Source organism: Lissotriton vulgaris, chromosome 12 (genome assembly GCF_964263255.1).
Source record: "Lissotriton vulgaris chromosome 12, aLisVul1.2, whole genome shotgun sequence".
NCBI classification, from domain to species: domain Eukaryota; kingdom Metazoa; phylum Chordata; class Amphibia; order Caudata; family Salamandridae; genus Lissotriton; species Lissotriton vulgaris.
This window is the reverse complement of record NC_141700.1, coordinates 625,407,432-625,429,319: the sequence shown is the minus strand read 5'-3', so window position 1 is coordinate 625,429,319 and position 21,888 is coordinate 625,407,432. Positions and strand designations below refer to the sequence as shown.

The 21,888-nt window shown below is 49.8% G+C and overlaps 1 protein-coding gene across 1 annotated transcript in view; it reads left to right on the top strand.

The window, feature by feature from the left end:
* Positions 1 to 21,888, top strand: part of TANGO6 (transport and golgi organization 6 homolog) — a 579,124-nt gene that overhangs the window by 127,258 nt on the left and 429,978 nt on the right. Inside the window, exon 4 of the mRNA XM_086945772.1 lies at positions 6,889 to 7,039. Within this exon, the coding sequence (XP_086801898.1) occupies positions 6,889 to 7,039 (151 nt within the window). The remainder of the gene's footprint in view (positions 1 to 6,888; positions 7,040 to 21,888) is intronic.

The following is a 21,888-nucleotide window of genomic DNA, read 5'->3' as shown; positions in this document are numbered from 1 at the left end:
TAGGGCTATTCTTCTGCAAAGCACACTAATTCTTCATGGTGCATCCGCGCAACATAACACTTTTAAAGTATATTGAAATAACATGCTGTTATGTGATACAGAATTTATATAACAAGTTGTGGCCTTGCAAAACAATTTACAGGAGTCTAAAGACTCATTTTGGAACAACATACTCTTTTGGATGTGGCATATGATATAGCTCTTTTACTTTGATGCAAATAACACCACAAGTGTATTTTGCTTGCGAGCAAAATGACTCAACCCTGATCTGGTTAAATCGGTTTGTTTAATTGCCCCTTGTTTGAAAGACTTTTTAAATTGAACAAAGAGCCCTTCTTCTTTGGCGTCAAATATCCCATGTAGACATCCCGAGGCGTTTTTTTTTTTTAGCTAAGCAAGCATTCTGCATGAGAAACGCCCAAGTTAAGTTTCCAAAATTAAACCAAGTAACTCCTGGGACCCCAATTTTTATTATTGTCAGTGTTGTTGTAATTATGGACATTTGAAAAGACGGTTAGTACATTTAATTTGTCTCTAAGTAGTCTTCTTAAGAATGTTGCCAAGACAGACTCAGAGGAGTACAGTTTTTCATTTGCTTTAGAGCCTATTAAAATCTGCCTGTTTTGGTAGATGACAGTGTATATTATGTTATTCCTCCAACATACCGCTTGGTGGCCTAGTCTACGTCCTCCAGCTGTGTTAAGCTTAACCCCTTCCATGCTGATGACCGAACGGTTCCGTCATCAGCATCGGCTGAGCTGTGCTGATGACGGAACCGTTCCGTCATGACTCCGCCCGCGCAAGGCGGAGTCAGCACAGGCGGAAAATACGCCCGGCACGGAGGGGGTTAAAGTCTCCTAATGATTTGTTGTTTCTCTGGGGAGCCAATAGCCCGAGTGGAAGTGTGTGGCTTATTACCAATATATTTCTATGTAGTGCCTATTTATGAATCAACACAGATATTTTGAATGTCATTCTTGCTTCTACCGGTAATTAATGGTGGGCTTTCCTGGCTTGTTAGTTTCGGGTCTGTCTTCTCAGGCGTGTTGCCAACCTGACTCTCATATTTTGAGCATTTTGTGGTAGCACTAGTCATTTCTTAGAGATACTAAAGTATAGAGTGTTGCCAAAGTAAGTAGTTCAGTCTGATTCCCTTTGATGGCGCTTCTCATTCTTTTTTTTTTTTTGTTATTAAAAAACACGTTTGTTAAGCTTTCCATCATTAACAAATGAAATCAATACACACTTGAAGTGCTGCCATTCGCATTCCCTTCTTTATAAAAAACATTTCCATCAAGTATGTACTCCATAAGCGTCAAAACCTCTATGAGTGGGCCCCAATGACTATCTCCATTCTCATTATAAACAACCTAGCTCTGCTACATTACGTTCCTCTGAGTATTTTGAATTGCACTACATGGAATCCCACCAGAATGGTCACTTCCTTCGGGTGTTTACACATACTCCCCCCCCCTCCCCCATCTGTATCCTTCAACAACCCCAAATCCTGCTCCTATCTTTCCCTAAGAGTTGATAGGAGGAGAGGGGAGGGGGTCCTAGCAGTAAAGGCTGAGTCTTATATATTTGTGAGATGGCATGCTTATAAAGCGGGGTTATCATCACCTAGTATTCCAGAGGCATTTCCTCTGCCACTTCTTGTAGTTGATCTGTGTTTTACAAGAGCATTCCTCACTTATAAATGCGGGACTATTGCTCCTGGTGTTTTTCAAAAAGAATCATAGCAAACCCCTCCCATACATCCTCCACTTAGGATATTCCCAGGAGGTCCCATTGTTTACCACCTTCAAACTTCTTTAACTCAACCAAGATATCAGAGTACCACCTGGGACTGACTGACACATTGGGCTTTAACGGACATTTGGCAGACGCAACAGGCAGATATTAGGGACTGTTATCTGGGCCACTACGCAAGCTTGCCAAACAGCGCCCCAGGAAAGCCGCCTGGTTCACCATCGATCTCCAAGAAGCTAGACGCACCTGCAGACGCCTGGAGAAGAACTGGAGAAACACCAAGACACCCCAAAACCACACCACCTACAAGGATGCCATGACGGACTACCACAACCAAATCAGAACCACCAAGAGGACAGTCATCCAGAACAAAATCCTTGCCAACTCAAAGGAACTCTTCACTGTCATCCAGGAATTCAAAAGCCCTCGCAGTGAAGCAACAGACATCACCCCGTCCCAAGACCTCTGCGACAAGCTTGGAACTCACTTCCGCCTCAAGATCAAAAACCTCTACGACAACTTCGTCGAACTTCCACCTGACGGCCAGCCCCCCAGACGCACCAACCTGCCCACTATCTCCACCTGGACGCCGATCACAGCCGAAGACACCAACTCAAGGATGAAAGGCATCCACTCAGGGGCCCCCACCGACCTCTGCCCCCACACATCTACCACAGAGCTGCCACCACCATTGCACCTGAACTACAACGCACCATCAACGCCACCTTCGAAACAGGCACCTTTCCAGATGACTGGAAACGCGCAGAAGTCAGGCCCCTGCTCAAGAAGCCCACTGGTGACCCCACCAACCTCAAGAACTACCAGCCCATCTCGCTCCTCCCATTTGCAAGTTGCAGAGAAAGCAGTCAACAGAGAACTGACACGATTCATCGAAGACAATGCCATTCTTGACCCGTCCCAATCTGGATTCCGGAGCAACCACCGCACAAGACCACCCTACTCGCCACCACAGATGACATCCGCACTCCCCTGGACCAAGGCCACTCAGCCACCCTCATCCTACTCGACCTATCAGCAGCCTTCGACACTGTCTCACACCGCACACTCGTCGCCAGACTACACGACGGCGGCATACAAGGAACAGCCCTAGACTGGACCCAATCATTCCTCACCGGACGAAGCCAAAGAATCAGACTGCCGCCCTTACTCTCCGACCCACGGAAATCACCTGCGGAGTCCCACAGGGATCATCACTGAGCTCCACCCTCTTTAACATCTACATGGTCCCCCTTCCCGCCATCATCCGACAACACGGTCCCCCTCGCCCGACAACACGGCCTCAACATTGTCTCCTACGCTGACGACACCCAGCTCATCCTCTACCTCACCAATGACCCCACCACTGCTAGACACAACTTCCAGAAAGGAATGCAGGAGGACGCAGTCTGGATGACCTACGGCTGCTTAAAGCTCAACACCGAGAAGACAGTAGTCCTCATCCTCGGAACCACCCCTTGAGCATGGGACAACGCCTGGTGGCTGACCACCCTCGGAAGCTTACCGACCCCCCCCTCAAACCACGCCAAAAATCTTGGCATCGTATTCGACTCATCCCTCACCATGAACCGACAGGTCAACGCCTTCACATCCTGCAGCTTCAACACCCTCCGCATCCTCCGCAAGACCTTCAAATGAATCCCCCAGGAGTCAAGGAAGACAGTCACCCACGCACTCATCACTAGCAGACTGGACTATAGTAATGCACTACACGCTGGCATAAACAAGTCCCTACGTTGAAAACTCCAAACTATAAAGAATATCGTAGTCCGACTCATCCTCTGAATCCTCCGGCACAAACACATCAGCCAACACCTACGAAGGCTCCACTGGCTCCCAGTGGAGAAAAGAGTCACCTTCAAAATCCTCACGCACGCCTACAAATGCCTACACAACACCGGACCCAAATACCTCAACGACAGAATCAACTTCCACATACTAAAAAAAACCTATTATCTTCCAACCTCGCATTGCCTGAAACCCAGCACATCCGCAGAGTCCGAGCAGGTGGAAGGTCCTTCTCTCACATTGCGGCCAAAACCTGGAACCAGCTCCCAGAAGACATCAGACTCACCCCCACCCTGAACACCTTCAGGAAGGGTTTCAAGACCTGGCTCTTCGGCTAACGGATCTGAGATTTCACCCCCAGCACCTTGAGACCCTCACAGGTGAGTAGCATGCTTAAGAACCCCGGATTGATTGATATTCTTTTTACCGCCCCATAGAGCACCTGTATGCATGGCTCAATGCTTTTCTGTGCTCCCACAGACTCAGTCTTTCTATAACGAGCACAGAGTATTTGGGGCATACATTTTCTGATCATAGTCCTTTATTTCTAGGTTTTAAACTAATAGGAGAGTGTCTGTCTATACCCTTGTGGAGGCTCACCCCAATGACCCTAGAAGACGTGCTTCCAGGAAACATTGGGGGATGCAGTAGACAAGATATTTTGGTGTTAACACTAACTCTGCATCTACGGGTTAGTGGAGTGGGGAGGCGTTCAAAGTGGTTGTGCGGAGGCTTTGTTTGGGGCAATCAATAGGAATACAGCACACAGGGAACTTGGAGTCAGGCTGCACAACCTTGATAATGCCAAAGCACAGAGGCGGCTGTCCCGGAGGGCCTTAGGGAGCCACATGAGCGCTACCACACTACACTTGAAAAGCTCAGATGCCATGATTATAGGGGCTATCTCTCTAAAGTGCAGGAGGAAAAAGGGCGCCCAGGTAGATTGTTGACATGGCTTGTTCGGCTGGAATCCCGAGGGTCCCCGATTACACATATTCAAATGAGAGCTGGGGAGTCTATATATGCGCCGGGCCCATTAATGTCCTGTTTCGAGACTATTATAAAGACTTGTATGACTTGCTGGCACCCATCCCTTCAGACACCCAGATGACCTTCTTGGTTGCGTTACAGCTGTGAGAATCAGACCAGTGGGCATTGGAGGCATTGGAAGTATTGATGTAGGCTCAATAGATAACGTATGGCCATCAAGAGCATGGCCACGGGTAAAACCCTGGGCCCAGATGGCCTGCAGAGCATATACTAAATAGAACTGCAGAGTTCTATTTAGTATATGCCTCACAACTAGCTCCTTGATTAGAGGCCTTATACGGGGAGACCCTAAGGTTGGGGAAAGTACTGGGGTCTACATGGGATGCAGTGGTGTTTCTCCTTTGCAAATTGTGCACTCGGGGCGCACGCACCACAGATTTCTGCCCCTCTCTATGATTTATATGAATTTTAGGCTCCTTAGCAAAACATTGGCCCTTCGTCTACTCCCACATGCCTGCACGTATTTATGATGACCAAAATGGGTTCATCCCCTTAAGGAATACATCATTCATTATTCGAAGACTATACTCAGTATTATAGCACCCAACAATACAATCCTTTCTCCAAGTAGCCCTGTTGTTGGTAAACCTAGAAAAGGCTTTCAACATGGTTGGAAGAGACTTTTTGTTTGAGGTCATGAAGAAGATGGGACTGGGAGACGGTTGGATTAGGTGGGTAAAACTCCTATATGAGACCCAAATCTGCGAGTTCAAACTGGCAGAATGGTTTCTTTGCAGTATGCAATCTTTTGCAATATGAGATCTTTTCTGGTACCCAACAGGGATGCCCCCCTCCCCACTCTTATTCGTGTTGGCTATTGAGCCCCTAGCAGAATTTAGACAACGGGGGAGGGGCATGTGACAGATTGTTGGGGGCGGGAAACATATCATCTCCCTATACGCTGACCACCTTCTACTTTACATAAAAGATGCCACTGCGGGCTCCTCTACAAGAATTTGAACGACTCAATAGGACCAAAACCGATCAGTTCCCTGTGTCACCGAGTGGCCCTTGTCCACAGTATCTTCCTGCAGATCTCAATTGGTCTCAGTCCACATTCCGCTTACCGGGGGATACATATTGTCCATGCTTCTTATGTGATAGTAATCTTGGGAAAACACTACGATACCTCAGATAGTGCATTCCTTTTTGGCGCACTTTACAACTGCCGATCATGGCCCAAATATCCCAGTCTAAAATGGTCATGTTACCATGCCTACTGTACTTTTTTGTCAACCTTCTGGTGACGGTGCCTTTGAGTTGGTTCCACTAACTTTTCACTGTTGCAGGAGTTGATATTGGACAAGGGTTGCCAGAGGATATCATTAGTGACCCTACAGCGCCCAGTGGGGGAGGGAGGCCAGGGAGAGCTATATTTCAAGATGTATTTCTTAGCCTCTCAGATACATTGGATTATGCCATGGCTATGTGGGCTGAGGCAGGACGAGATGGGATTGGTGGGCTGCTCACCTGGGAGCACTGTCAGCTAAATAGCTTAATCCAGCAATTGATATCCCACACCCAACTCTATTGCTGACAATGGCATTGCAGTGTTAGAAGCGTTGTGTGGCCAGGACTTTGGGTACCCCCACCCCCACTGTATGCGCAGGAGCTACCTTTAGTGGGCCTTCCGCATGGTGACCTATTAACAATCTTTACAACTGAACAATTAGCAGCTTGGACAGATGCAGGGCTGGTGACGGTCGGTGACTGTTGCCAACAACACGCTGTTATTCCTTTTGAGGAGCTGGTTTCCAACTTTGGCCTGCCGCCGGTCATTTCCTCATATATGAAGCCTTGATTCATACTTTCACAGAACTCTGGGAAGTGAGCCGGGAGGAGTCCAGGACGCATGTAAATGTGTCCAGTGCACTAGTGATCTATTCCACCAAATCCCCCATTATCATTTGTAAACCTGGTGGGAGATACCATGAGCTATTGTTAGCTTACAACCATTCAATTCTCCATATATTGCTCCGTAACAGCCTCTCTGGTCTATCATAAAAATAAATAAGCAGTCATTCATCAAAATGGGATAGCTTCTTCCCTATAAATATGTTGTTCAATTCACCTTGGGATATGTCTGTTAGATCAACATAGTAAAAACTCCCTTGTATAACTGATCTTGTTCCACTGTTCCTTCTGCTGGCACAACATTATATATCAATAGGCATAAGCAATGTAACTTTTATGCATGTTAGCTGATATTGTATCCTTATTAATAAAGATTACACAAATATATATTTCCTGACAGACTGTTATTTTTGTATTTCCTTCTAGGGTTTCTTGCCCCATTCTGGCAAAGCATCTCAGCATTTAGTGCAAACTCCAGCTTGGCTTCGACGTCTTTGCGGGCAACTTCTCTCTGAAAGGCTGATGAAACCAAATGGGGTTCAGGCCGTGGTACGAGGAATCTTGGAAGGCATAAGAGGTAATTTTTCTGGTGGTGATTTGGTGGGAAGGACAGGGTAGGGAACATGTTTCAAGAGTCTTAAACCTTTTGGAAACTTTGAGACTTTCTGTGCCAGTTCTGCTGTTGGAGTGTTGCCTCAATATTTTGTTGCAATAATTGATTCCTATGAACATAAATTAGTGTTCTCTATCATGCGTGTTGAGTACAGCCATGTCCACCAAATTGTGCTCTAGATTGGTACCAAACTGTATTTTATTTAGTGATGATCTTCAAGGAATGGTATGGATGATCACTACTAAGTTTATTTACAAAGAAAATGGAGGCGATGAGCAGGGTACCACTTCCACTTCTGTTCTCATTTTTGTTAATTCACACATGGATAAAATCAGCGTCTCCACGCCCAGAGCTGTCATCTCAGCTTTTATTAGTGAACATCAGACTTCCCTCATTTAAACTCATCATGGACACAGGTGCAAGTATTTCCATTGTAAAAACTATACGTAACCTATCCTCGCCCAGAGAATCCTGCTGCCTCCCTTTTACTTCTGCACCCAAAGACATCATATGTGGCGTACCACAAGGGTCATCCCTCAGCCCCATCCTGTTCAAAATCTACATGACCCCTCTCACAGATATTGCCAGATCCCACGGACTCAACATAATCTCCTACACAGATGATACTGAACTGATCCTCTCGCTCACCGAGAACCCCTCCAACGCCAAAACCAACTTCCGCGACGCCATCACCAACATAGCCAATTGGATGAGAGACAGCTGCCTCCAACTCAACTTCGATAAAACTGATGAACTGGGGTGGCCTGGCTAACCGCCGATGGGAATGGCATCTCTGTAGCTTTGCTCCGGAGCGCCACTCCCAAATTATCCGTATTCCCTGAGTCCCGCTGGCCCGATTCACGCCCCGGTGCCCTCTTCGATGTGCTGTGGTGTCCAGCGAGATATTGGCCGAGTTTGGGGCTGATTGGAGGCATAACCCAGTGGGTGCTCCGTGGACCAGGTCCTCGCTGGCTGTCCTGCCAAGGGAGGTGCGTTAGACACCAGGAAGGGAAATACGCGAGGCCGCGGCCTACTCCAACAGAGTCCAGAGGTATTGGCGGGAGGTGCCCGCCTGTGTGCAGCGCTCCATCAGGAGACCGGTGATTGTAGCGGAGACCCTCTCCGTGGCCCCAAGAGGAACGGGGGCCGAGTGATTGCTGCGGCGGCCCCGCAGTGAAAATAAGGTCCTGCTGTAAACAGCTCACGTGAGCGGGAACGGCCCCAAGTACTGTGCCAGAGGGGGTGGTTGAAGGCAGTCTGAAAGAAGATATGGTGTATTTCGGCGCTCCCAGACCTAATCAGTGCCTGGTGTGAATAACGAGCAGCCCCTGAATCGACCGTGAATACCCGGAGTGGGTGCCCTTGGACAGCTTGTCCTCGCTGGATCATTGAGGCCTGGAGATTGCTGGTGGTGGGACCCAGGAGGCCTAAATAACGATTGAACCCCTGCAAGTTAGGAGATTTTGACGCCTGAGCGCTGCTAGGACATTGGCCGCGCAGGATCATCGCGGTACTCCCTAAGTGCCTTGTGGGGGTGATTTAGCCCTGTGGACTCTCGGGACTCCTAACCCCCTCCACGTATTGGCCTGATCTACGGGAGGCGCGGTGGGAGAAGTGGCGGAGAAGATGTCCTGAGTATCAAGGGAGAAAAGACCTAACCCTGTCCAGGTCCTCTACCGCTACATGCCTGGTGTGAGTGGGCTCCACTGAAACGATATTTGCGCAGCGACTCCAGTTATATAACCCTGTGTTTAGGGTGTTCCATGCAAAAACGGACAGGCCAGGTGGATGACTCCACTGCAGGCGGCGGGGAGTAGATGTCACAACCCGACACCGAGTGGTGACATCTGGGCTAGGATTATGGCGTCCGGACGCAACAACCGGACAACGACCCAGGCCAAGCTGGAGAAATTTGCTTAGCAAAAACAGCAGAATGAAGACCGAGGGGAGACAGCGGCCCCAAGCGGCACGACGGATCTCCTCGAGGCAATCACGGCGATAAGGACCTCTCTCGGGGTGAGGATCGACACGGTGGCCACAGATGTGGCACTGATCCGGGAAGACATGAAGAAAATTGCGGAGCGCGTGGGCACAGTAGGGAGCACACCTAAGGAACTGGTCACTGACACTGCCCTTCTCAAGCGACAAGTCACCGAATTGCGCTCTTCCCACGAGTCGATGGTCCTACAGATGGACGATTATAAAGGTAGAATGTGGCGAAACAACGTCCGCATTGTAGGTGTTCCGGAACGCGCAGAGGGGAAGGCTGCTGTCCTTTTTGTAGAGGAATTGGTCCTTAAACATCTACAACCTGAGGACTCTCCAACTGTTTTTAGATTGAAAGAGCCCAATGTGTGCCTGGAGGCCGGCCGAAGCCGGGTACGCCCACTAGACCGCTCCTTGCTTGGGTGTTTAACTTCCGAGACCGTGATGTCATTCTTCAAACGGCAAGCGCGGCCCCACCGTTAACCTTCGAGAACAGCAAGATCATGTTCTTTCCAAACTTTACTTTGAGAGTGCAGAAACAGCTCCATAGCTTCCTGAAGGTGAAAGGGGCTCTCCGAGACCAAGAGGTTAAATATGCAATGATGTTCCCCGCCAAGCTGAGAGTGGAATCCAATGGGAAATCGTGGTTTTTCACTCATCCGGAAGATGCCTGGAACTGGCTGGAAGGTTGGCGCACGGTCGAAAAGAAGGCGAAGAAAGGATTCTCACCTGCCGATGATGCTGAAGACTGGCGCCAGCAGAGACGCTCTCCTCTACAATCTGACTCTAACTCCCAGGGACACACAGGGGGGCGCTCACCCTGGAGTCTGGTAAGTGTCAGGTACGCTCCACAGGATCCGGATGATGATCATACAGCCCACCTCCAAACGTCACAAACCCTCTGATTATATGTCAACAGAGGATTTGAGCCATTAGGTGAGGGGTAAATACAAAATAATAAACAGGGAAGGAAAGGGAGGGGTCTGCAGGGAAAGGGAATATCTGAAACGACAAAATGCACAGAGATAAGAACACTGTTCTTGTCTAAGATCTGAACACTCATATAGTAGTCTATAATCTGAATACCTGTGGATAAAAACAGGAGTTCTGGAAAGGTATCTCTGTTATCCCTCTTTGTCTGTACACTCGTCCTATATGAGATATAAATACAGTGAGACCAATAATCATATGCACCACTGTGACATTGAACCTAGTACGCTATACCTCTCATACCTTCTACAATAAACTGCAACATATCAACAAGGGGGTTCCTGGGAGTTTGCCACTAATCGCACTGAAGAGGAGGACTGAGGAGAACCAAAGAGGCAGCACAGAGAAATAGAAACGCAGAACACGGCAATGCGTGGGAAGCAAGAACCACAGCATTCCGCTCTGCCAGATCCAATCGAAGAACAAACAGTCAGTTTTTCCACAGATAGAAAACAAAGGAATCCAAAAGAAATAACGATGGTTGTTCAATAGTATTATCACTGGCTAATACTATCAGGGCACAACACCTAAAGTAGTTTTTATACTATCCCTCACGGAAACACGTAGCTGCGACCGCCACAGCGCTCCATTTAGTACTTGAATCCAGGAATGGACACACACAATGAGAAAACAAGCAGCTTGCTCTGGTGACACGTAGCGGCTACCACCACCGTGCACCACCTATGCCTCCGCAGGCAAGAACTGTCATTCAGCAACAATAAAGTAACCAAGTCCAGGGCAATACGGCAACGTGTGGCAGGGAACCACAACGCTCCGCATTAGACTGTGAAACGAATCAACAACTACGCGAGCAGTTCCTTCACTGCACGCGACGAACAATACGGCAACGCGTGGCAGCCGCCACCGCGCTCCGCTCAATGACGGTAATTTGAAACGGGATTCCGCTCCTACCTTATCCCGTGGTATCCACAGCAGGAGTATCCCAGAAGACCAACACGGAAGAGCGAGAGACGACTTCCCTCTCGCGCTGAACCCAAAACGCCGGAATTACACGCAACAGGATGCGTGTCATTCTCCCTAAAGTAGCCTCAGCCGAGGCTTCTGGGAAATGTAGTTTACATGGTATCTTCGTGGTTTCTAAGCAGTTTACCCAGGGTTTCAAAGCAGGCGCTTAGTCAGACCCTGACAGTAAGACTATGTGGTAATAAACCTGGAGGCCCTCTATAACGCTTCAAGGCGTGGACACGGATTTAGCCGGGGGGGGCGGAAGGGATCCCGATAGATATGAACTGCAACCTGCCGTTGTTTAAGGGATTGACCAGCGTTTGAATGGCCTACTTAAGGTAATTTGTATGCTCTCATTATTTTTTAGCTGTTTTACGGTTATTTCCTTTAATGGGGCCGCTGACGTACTGGCTCTTGATCAGGGGCACCGCAGGATGACATTAGAGTGCTGTATTGGGCCTCTGTGATGTGCATTGTCTCTGGATGGGGGTCGGGCTGGGAAAAAGCATCTACTGATTGGATGTGGATGGATTGGGAGTGGGGTAGCTCACGTTCCCTGGAGTTGTTTATGGGTGGGCGACAGGCACTCTGCATGTTGGGGGTGGCGGTCGGTTCTAGTCCTGTTAAGCAGGGAGGGGGGTGAGTTCTTAAAGGGGTGGGCAAGTTTGGATTTGATTTGTTGGGGGGGTTGTGGTAATTGCTTTTTTGCAGCAGGACAAAGTGGTAAATGTACACCTTAGCTAGCACCAATATTCAGGTCACAGATGTAATGTTCCAAGGCATTGTATTGCGAAGTAACGGCCTAGGCACCGCCCTGAAGGATGCAGCGGAGGGTTTAATGCGCTATATATTCTCCATGAATACCATTGTATTCCTATTTTAGGCCACTGGCGAGAGGTCAAGGACTCAAACTTACCACATGGAATGCCAACGGGTTGGGAGACAAAATTAAGAGAGGCATTGTATTGCAGTGTATCCATGGTCAGGGGCTTGATCTAATGTTGTTTCAGGAAACCCATCTGATCGGTAATTCTTGTATGGCCCTCAATAGAAAGGGATATCACTTGGTAGTGCACTCGGGCTTCACCACTGGGTCTAGAGGGGTGGGGGTTCTCCTTCGTAAAGGCTGCCCTTACGTTTTACTGAACACTTGATCGGAACCACAGGGTAGATATGCAGCTTGTACGGGTATGTGGGAGGGCAGAGTTCTGTAGTAGGGGATCTCTGTGTATAGTCATAATCTAGTGAATAGTCCCGCCCATGTGCGTGGACCCCGGCAATCAAAAATAATCTCTTAAGTTGTCAAATCATGCAGACCCTGCAAGACACTTAAGAGAGAATTTAAAGACAAATAATGCAGCCTATATCCACAGGCTACACTGTCCAGTACTTCAACTAGAAATTCCACCAAACAACACCACACATAACCCAGCCTGCAGTTTCTACCATAGAGAAACTTGCCTCCACCAGTAAAAGACTCTGGAATGATAGAGAGGAAGGCATGGACAGACAAGCCCCATAGGCTGCCATTATGTGGCTTAAATAGGATACTGTGCCTTTAAGAGAACTTTCCAGAACTTTCTCCCAGTATCCCAGAATGCATAGCAGGTCCCTCTTACTTTCAGTTCTTTTTTCCGGCTCCTGCTAACAGGACCCTGCATTGAGCTCCCCCTTGTTTCAAGGGTTTATTGGATTTTTGTCACTTTTGGGTTTAAAAGTGTTTGAGTTTAGCTTTCTTGGTGCTTTTTCTTCTCTCCTGTGTGTTGGTACAGGCGTTTTAGGGCTCTAAAATGCCTGGTCTTTTTTACAAGTGCCCAGCATGTGGAAGGAAGAAGGCCAAGAGTGATCCACACGACGTCTGCATCGTCTGTCTCCCTGAAGAACATGTCCCTGAAGACTGTGACATCTGCCAGTAGTTTTCAGCGAGGACCCTGAGGGACAGGCTGAAGATTAGGCTCTCAGGCCTTGAAGAGAGACGTCTGCAGGCTGCAGGTGGGTCTGGGCAGGCTGGGAAGGTTCCCTCTGCCTCTGCTGAGGCCTCTGGGGGGCTCCCCAGAGGCAGGAAGACCAGCAAACGGTCCCGGTCTCCGTCGACGTCGATTGCATCGACGACGACGTCGAGAGGGATGACGGCGGTGTGTTCCCCATCTCCCCCGGGCATCGTCGACGTCGGAGTCTACCTATCGACGTCGGAGACGAAGCGGCAAGCATCGGCACTCGCAGTCGAGGCGACACCGCCGATCGCCGTCGAGACAACGGTCGACGTCGAGGGGCTCCTCGACATCGAGGACCTCAAGGAGGAGGAATCGACGCTAGTCGTCGAGAACGGAACGTTCAACGTCGCGGAGGCAGCGTACGGCGTCACGAAGAAGAAGAGATCGACGTCGGGGAGGCGACGTTCGACGCCGGAAAAGCGACGCTCAGCGTCTAGGAGTCGCTCCACCTCTCCTAAACAGCGCAAGACGGATTTTGGCCCCAGAAGTCAGACTGGTTCTAGTGGAGGACGCAAGAGGAAGCGATCACCTGCTGAAGGGGCTGGATCTCAGCCTCCTTCGCCTAAGGGGTCACTGGGCTCGGTGTACTCGGTGCTATACACACCATCTCGGCCTAGGTCGCCACCTCCGCCTGTACCTAAGGAGGACCCTCCCGCCAACCCTCCACTTCCGCCAGGCAGACCACTGCCACCGCTTCCACCGCATGGGCCGGCCCCTCGGTCGGTGATACCTCCGGTCCCTCCGCCGAGGTCCACGTCGTTACCTCCTCTGCCTACACCTCCTAAGGGGACACCGAAACCTAGACCCCAGGAGGAACCGAGGAAGACTCCCCCACGGAAACCTGTGGAGCGGCCACGGGCTGGCAGATCTCGCTCTCGCTCTAGGAGGAAGGAGCGATCGCGACACAGATCGTCCACGCAGTCGAGACACCGCCATAGGAGGCACGGATCTCGCTCTCACACAAGGTCCTCAGGGACAAGGGACTACTCTCCGACCTTGTCGGGGTCACCGGACACGAGGGTGTCTCCGATTGATGACCTGGTGGCGTTCCATGATGTCCTTTTAAGGGGCGCTGCAAAGCTGGGCATATCCTTGACGGTGCCTACACCGAAGACTTCAGTCATTTTCGAGACATTGCATCAGAAACACCTGTCTCGTCCACTGCTACCTCTGGTGCCGGGCCTGGAAGAACCGGCTATGGCCCTTTTCCTCACCCCTGCGGTGACGGAGATTACTGAAAAAGTACCGGGCTCCCGATTCGGACCCGGCCTTTCTGAGGGCGGAACCTCCTCCGGATTCTGTGATTGTGACGGCGGCCCGCAAACAACATGCCACCACCCAGTCATCCACGGTTCCCCCGGATAAGGAGTCTAGATGGATGGATTCAGCAGGGAAGAAAGTATGTGGAACATCGGCGACCTCTATGAAGGCTGCGAGTGCCACGGTGTTGTTGGGACGCTACGACCGCGCCCTCTGGGACTCCCTCCAGCAGTTTGCGGAACACTTACCTCGCGAGAAGCGGGAGGACTTCCAGGAAGTGCTGAATGAAGGGATGCTGGTGGCGAACCAGATTATCAGCGCTGCAGCAGACTCTTCCCTGTTGGCGGCACATGGGTTTTGCCATGGAGTTAACCAACAACGTCACGCCTGGCTCCGTCTTACGTCCCTGAAACTGGACGCACAGCAGAGGGTAGCCAACCTGCCATTCTCTGACGAGACCCTCTTCGGGAAGCATGCGGATGACGAGAGGGCCCGCATGAAGGCGGAGGCCGAAACGCTCACGGCCGTGGGCCTGGAGAAGCCTAAAGACACAAAGAAATCGTACCGCCCATTCCAAAGGGCGGTTCGGTGGGCAAGGCAAAGGACATGGCCAAGCTTCGGGACAGTCGCAACAACAACAACAGTTCCGTAAGCCGTTCCAGAAGCGCCAGAAGGGCAGAGGAGGCCAGCAGTCTGCTCCGGCGACCAAGGGCCAGGCTGGGTCTAGGCCCTGGGAACCTACTTCCCCCGGATCTGTTACCCACTCCGGTAGGGGGAAGCATTCAATTTTTTCTGGCAGAGTGGAGAAAAATTACTCAGGACAAGTGGGTGCTGAATATTGTTTGCAATGGATACAGTCTTCGGTTCACAAGCCCGCCTCCAGCGATTCCACCGGTCAGCTCGCAGTTTCAGCTGCGCGAGCTTCAGGCGGAAGCGGATATCCTGTTAAGGAAAAGGGCGATAGAAGACATACCTCTGTCCCAGAGAGGAAGAGGTCTGTACTCCCGGTTCTTCCTGGTTCGCAAGAAGGACAAAAACGAGTTCAGGCCCATTCAGGTATTGCGACAGGCAAACAAATGGATTCGCAGGGATAAAGTTTCGCATGCTGTTGTTGCATCAGATTTATCCCCAGTTACAACAGGGAGACTGGCTATGTGCTATAGACCTACAGGATGCTTACTTCCATGTGCCCATTGCACACAAACACAGGAAGTTCCTGCGGTTCCAAGTCGGCGCCAATCATTATCAATACACAGTACTCCCATTCGGACTAAAGTCTGCGCCGAGAACATTCTCGAAGTGCATGGCGGTGGTAGCAGCACACCTACGGAAGAACAAGGTATTTGTCTACCCGTACCTGGACGATTGGTTGATCAAGGCATCCTCCTTCTCGGAAGCGCGAGCACACTTCCAGAAGACGTGCATTCTCTTGAACAAGCTGGGGTTGCACATCAACATGTCCAAATCTGTCCCGACCCCGGTCCAATGCATACAGTACTTGGGAGCCTCCATCAATACGCTGTCAGCAAGCGTGTCTCCTTCGGAAGAGAGACGATTATCTCTCCTTCGGAAGGCTCAGGCTCTTATGACAACTCCATCTACAACAGTGAGGACGGTGTCTTCTCTACTGGGATCGATGGCCTCTTGTATCTTCCGGACGCCAGACGCACTCCTGCACATGAGACCGCTGCAGGAGTGCTTGGAGGACCAGTGGGATCAGAGGAGAGGATCTTGGGACGACAAGATACGACTGTCGCTGCATGCTCTTCAGTCTCTGAAGTGGTGGTGTTCAGCGGAGAATCTCCTCAGAGGGGTTCCCTTTCACAAGGACATTCCCACGCAGACTGTCGTGACAGATGCTTCTCTCCTGGGATGGGGAGCGCACTTCGGGAACCTACAGATTCAAGGAACGTGGTCACCGATGGAGGCCACGTATCACATCAATTTCCTGGAACTCAGAGCTGTTCACTTGGCAATGAAGGCCTTTCTTCCGTCCTTCCAGACCAACTCTCTGCTTGTACAGACGGACAATACCACCACGATGTATTACCTCAACAAGCAGAGGGGCTCAAGATCTCACACTCTGTCGCAGGAGGCGCAAGCGATCTGGCACTGGCTCCTAGCCAGAGGACTGACGATAACGGCTACCCATCTGCCAGGTGTGCAGAATGTTCAGGCAGACGCACTGAGCAGACTGGTCCAGGAAAACCACGAATGGGTCATAAACGACGAAGTACTAGGAGAAGTCTTCGCAAGGTGGGGAACTCCAGACGTAGATTTGTTCGCCACCGCTGAAAACAGCAAATGCAGAGACTTCGCCTCCAGGTACTACCAGCGGGGGATGCTGAGGAATGCGTTATGGATCAACTGGTCGAACAGCTTTCTGTACGCTTTTCCTCACATTCCCCTGATTCCGGCAGTGCACATCAAGCTGGCACGGTCCAGGGCTCGGATGATACTCATTGCCCCGGAGTGGCCCAGGCAGTGGTGGTTCACGGACCTGCTTCACTGGTCTCTCCTTCCTCACATTCGGCTGCCGTGCAGGCCGGACCTTCTCACGAAGTTCGGGGGACGGATGTTACACCCCAACCTCTCGTCGTTGAGTTTGGCGGCATGGCTCCTGAGATAGTGCAATATGGCCATCTGAATCTGCCCGCGGATTGCATGGACATACTGAAGGAGTCTAAGAGACCTTCCACTCGGACTTCCTATGCTTAGAAGTGGAAGAGGTTTAGTATCTGTTGCCAGTCTAAGAACCATGACCCGACGACATGTAAGGAAGATGTCATCCTTCCTTACCTTCTACATTTGGCGCATTCTGGACTTAATGTTCATTCCATTAAGGTTCATCTCGCCGCATTGACTGCCTACAGGAAATGCCCTTCACAGAGTTCATTTTTCCAGATCCCTGTGATCAAAGATTTTCTGGAAGGATTGAAGAAAGTATTCCCTCCTGTCAGGCTTCCTTCGCCTTCATGGGAACTGAATGTGGTGCTGTCCAGGTTGATGAAGGAGCCTTTTGAACCTATTCATAAGGCTTCGTTGCAGCACCTGTCCTGGAAGGCGGCGTTCCTCGTGGCCATTACATCGGCCCGCAGGGTGAGTGAAATTCAGGCGTTGTGTTGTCAAGAACCTTATACTGTATTTCATGCTGCTAAGGTTATGTATACTCACCCTAAATTTCTTCCCAAGGTTATTTCTGATTTTCATGTCAACCAGACCATAACTTTGCCTACGTTTTTTTCAGAATCCTTCATCTCCAGCGGAAAGGTCTCTCCATTCCCTGGATGTTAGGAGGGTGTTGAAATTTTATCTGGATAAAACCAAAGATATTCGGAGGTCTGACCAGTTGTTTATTAATTATGGATCAGTCAGGACGGGTCTTGCTACCTCTAAGCAGTTCATTTCTAGGTGGATTGTGTCCTGCATACAATTGTGTTACCAAAAGGCTAATAAGACCTTAGGAGGTAAGCCTAAGGCTCCTTCCACCAGGGGCAAAGCTGCCACGACAGCCTTGCTCCGTAACGTGCCGATAGCTGAAATCTGCAAAGCAGCCACTTGGAAGTCGGTTCATACCTTTGCTAAGCATTACTGTCTGGACACTGATGCCAGGGCAGATGCTCAGGTTGGGCAGGCTTCGCTGCGGAATCTGTTCGCGCAATAGTGGCGTTAATTTCTTTCTCCACCACCGCTTTGGTGTGGGGATGGGCTTGCCATTCTATTCACTAGATTATGACTATACACAGAGATCCCCTACTACAGAAGGAGTAGTTTCTGTCCTGTAACTCCAGTTCTGTAGTAGGGGTATCTCTGTTATAGTCATAAGCGCCCGCCCTCCTCCCCGGTGGAGATGATTCTGCATGTAAGGAATGCTACAGGTCTGGCGTGCTACGCCTTCAAAAAGAACTGAAAGTAAGAGGGACCTGCTATGCATTCTGGGATACTGGGAGAAAGTTCTGGAAAGTTCTCTTAAAGGCACAGTATCCTATTTAAGCCACATAATGGCAGCCTATGGGGCTTGTCTGTCTATGCCTTCCTCTCTATCATTCCAGAGTCTTTTACTGGTGGAGGCAAGTTTCTCTATGGTAGAAACTGCAGGCTGGGTTATGTGTGGTGTTGTTTGGTGGAATTTCTAGTTGAAGTACTGGATAGTGTAGCCTGTGGATATAGGCTGCATTAATTGTCTTTAAATTCTCTCTTAAGTGTCTTGCAGGGTCTGCATGATTTGACAACTTAAGAGATTATTTTTGATTGCCGGGGTCCACGCACATGGGCGGGACTATTCACTAGATTATGACTATAACAGAGATACCCCTACTACAGAACTGGAGTTACAGGACAGAAACTAACCTTCTTAAACTTTTCGATGCTCATGACGAGCTCAGCTCGTCATGCAGTACAGTGCTCCTGTGCTCATGACGAGCTGAGCTCGTCATGAACAATGGGCTTCAAAGTCTCTCAGCACAGAGGGGGAATTGCTGCAGCACTGATGGTGTTAATGTTATCTCTGTGTACGCCCCACCGAGTCTGCAACGCTTGACATTGACGGATGTAGGGGTGCTATTATTGAATCTACCTGTGGGAACCCTGGTTATGGGAGGCGACTTTAACCTGACGATAGATGGCCTACTGGACCGGTCTCCGCCCAGACGTGACTCGACACACTGTTCATAACTCTGTGATTTTACTAATGCCTTGGGGATGGTGGATATTTGGAGAAGGTCGTACCCACACGACACACACTTTACATTTCAATCTGGTGTACATGGCAGTCAATCAAGAATTGACTATTTGTTTACCCATGTTCAACACATACACAAATTTACTGATTCTGCGTGCTTTGTGCGAGAAGTTTCGTATCATTCTCCTGTTCTGGCGGTCCTCGGTGCTCAGCGCACTACACAAACTGTTCCGATTATGATTCAGCCATGGGCACTAAAGATTCCACACATCAGAAAAACTTTGCCGAAAGATACTGACTAATATTTTGAGGAGAATACAGGGTCAGTTAAGTCGGCAATTACACTATGCGGTGCATATGGTGCAGTGATCAAGGGGAGGGCACTGTCTATGATGGTGGGTCATAGATCTTGTTCCTTGATAGCGCCATCTCCCAGGGCCCTGATCCTGATACTCAGCACCGTCTCAATATAAAAAGGCAGGATTATAGACAGTTGCTCCTAGAGGACGCCAACAGGCGTGCCCTTGCCACCCGTCACCGGGTATACGAGCAAGGCGAGCGAACTGGTAAACTACTGGCATGGATGGAACGCAAGGAACAGTCAGTGAGATGGGTGCGTGACGACGATCCGATTACCGACCCGCAGGGAATTGCTGAAGCCTTCGCGAACCAATACAAAAAAGTGTACGGAATTCTGCAAAATTCACAAGCTTCGATGGCGGCAGATCCCCTCGCCACTATCGAGGTGACATGTATCTCTCAGCAGAGTTGGGAGGCTTTGGACGTGGATATATCTGTTGACGAAATTCAGAAAGCAATACAGGACATTCGCGCGGGTAAGGTGATGGGCCCTAACGGGCTTCCTATTGAACTGCTCAAACCCATAGCTCTGAAGCTGGTGCCCCATCTGCTCAATTTGTATAATGAAAGCTATGAGAATAGCCTCCTCCCGGTTGATATCCACACAGCCACTATCGTGATTATCCACAAACCCGGTAAACCGGTGGATGAGTGCACATCGTACCGGCCCATTTCTCTGATTACAGTGGAGGCCAAAATTCTGGCCAACCTGTTGGCTAATCGTCTGTTTCCTTATCTCACTGACTTGGTTCACCCAGACCAATCAGGATTCATGGCGGGTCGGAATACGGCACAAAATCTGCATGGAGTGCACAGCGCACTGGGCCATGTGGATACGCTGGAGGAAGAAGGGATCTTGCTTGCGCTCAACGCAAAAATACTTGTTTGCGGTTCTTGCCCGCATCGGGTTCGGTCCCAAGTTGATAGGGTGGATCAGACTATTATACACACAACACATTGGCGCACATTTCAGTGAACAATCATCGCTCCATTTCTTTCCCCGTCTGTCGAGGCACGAGGCAGGGATGCCCGTTATCGCCGTTCCTCTTTTCCATGGTCCTCGAACATCTGGCGATTTGGATAAGGGGGACCCAGGCATCAGAGGAATTAAATGGACGAACGAACATGAAGACTGCATATCACTCTATGCGGATGATATTCTGCTATATTACGCCTCACCAGCGCACTCGCTGCACCAAGTACTACATATTTTTCATATATTTGGGGTGCATTCTGGGTACCAGATGAACTGGTCCAAATCCCAGATGTATTTTCTCTGGGGAGACCCCCCGCGAAGTCCTCCTGGATATAATATTCCAGTGGCGTCCCAGGTTTTTTTGGCATTTTTATAACAACTGATGCTACGCTATTCTATGAACAGAATCTGTTGGGGCCATACAGAGGTTTAGGACGGATGTCACACATTGAAAGACACTTCCCCTTACTCTTCTGGGACGGGTGTCTTTATTTAAAATGCTCGCCCTACAACGCTTTCTTTATGCCCTGCAAAATACCCTTAATCCAATTCCTAACTCTTATTTTTTGCAGATCGAAGCAGCAGTGAGGGACCTACTTTGGTAGAATAAGCCACCTCGGATAGCCATAAATAAACTCACTATGGGATGGTATGACGGGGGTATTGGGCTGCCAGACATGCGCCTCTACTATCAGGCTTCGCAGTTAACGGCCATCAATAAATGGGTGTTTGGGTCACATGACTATCCCAGCTTTAAAACCGACCATTGGCTAATGGGGAAGGTGGGGGGCTACAGTAGAGCATTATACACAAACCACAGAAAGCTACGCCTGATTGGCCCCACGGTGCGTACAGTGGAAGTGTGGCATGGAGTCCAGCGGCGGATGGGTTGGCATGGGTGCCTAACGAAGGCTACCCCTCTGTGGGAACCAGACATTTTGGAATGACTCGGTGCCTGTGCGGGGTTTGATAAATGGGACATGATTGGGATATCCACTGTGGGAGATATGTGGTTTAAAGCAAGAAGGCATTGTTTGCGATCTCCAAACTAAATACCAACTAGCATCGTTGCAGAACTTCCGCTATTTCCAGATCAGCCATGCCATTGATTGTGCCCTCCCGAAGGATAACCCCCTTCCGGATTCCTCTCCTCTTGAGGACAGACTATTGCTGGACCCAATGGACTGTAAAGCCATCTCCCTCACGTATAAGAAATTGGTCAATAACCGGACCCAATGCTGAAACTACAGGCAAGTTGGGAGGTAGACCTGGGGGAAATGGCCGAAGAGGACTGGAGAGAGGCACTGGCCTCCCCCCGGGAGGTGGCCATTTCGATGCGACTTCGACTGGTCCAGCTCAAGATTCTCCATCGGGCATATTTTGATGCCACACTGTTATTCAGGTTAGGTAGGAGATCTGATGCACTATGCCTCCGACATTGTAATCAGACTGGTACTTTCGTACACATCCTGTGGGACTGCGCCTGCATACAACAATACTGGAAAGACGTCACCCAACAATTAATCCGGACCTGTGACAAACCTATACTGCCATCTCCCACACTAAGTCTCCTTAATATCTGGGAGGCAAAGGACCACAC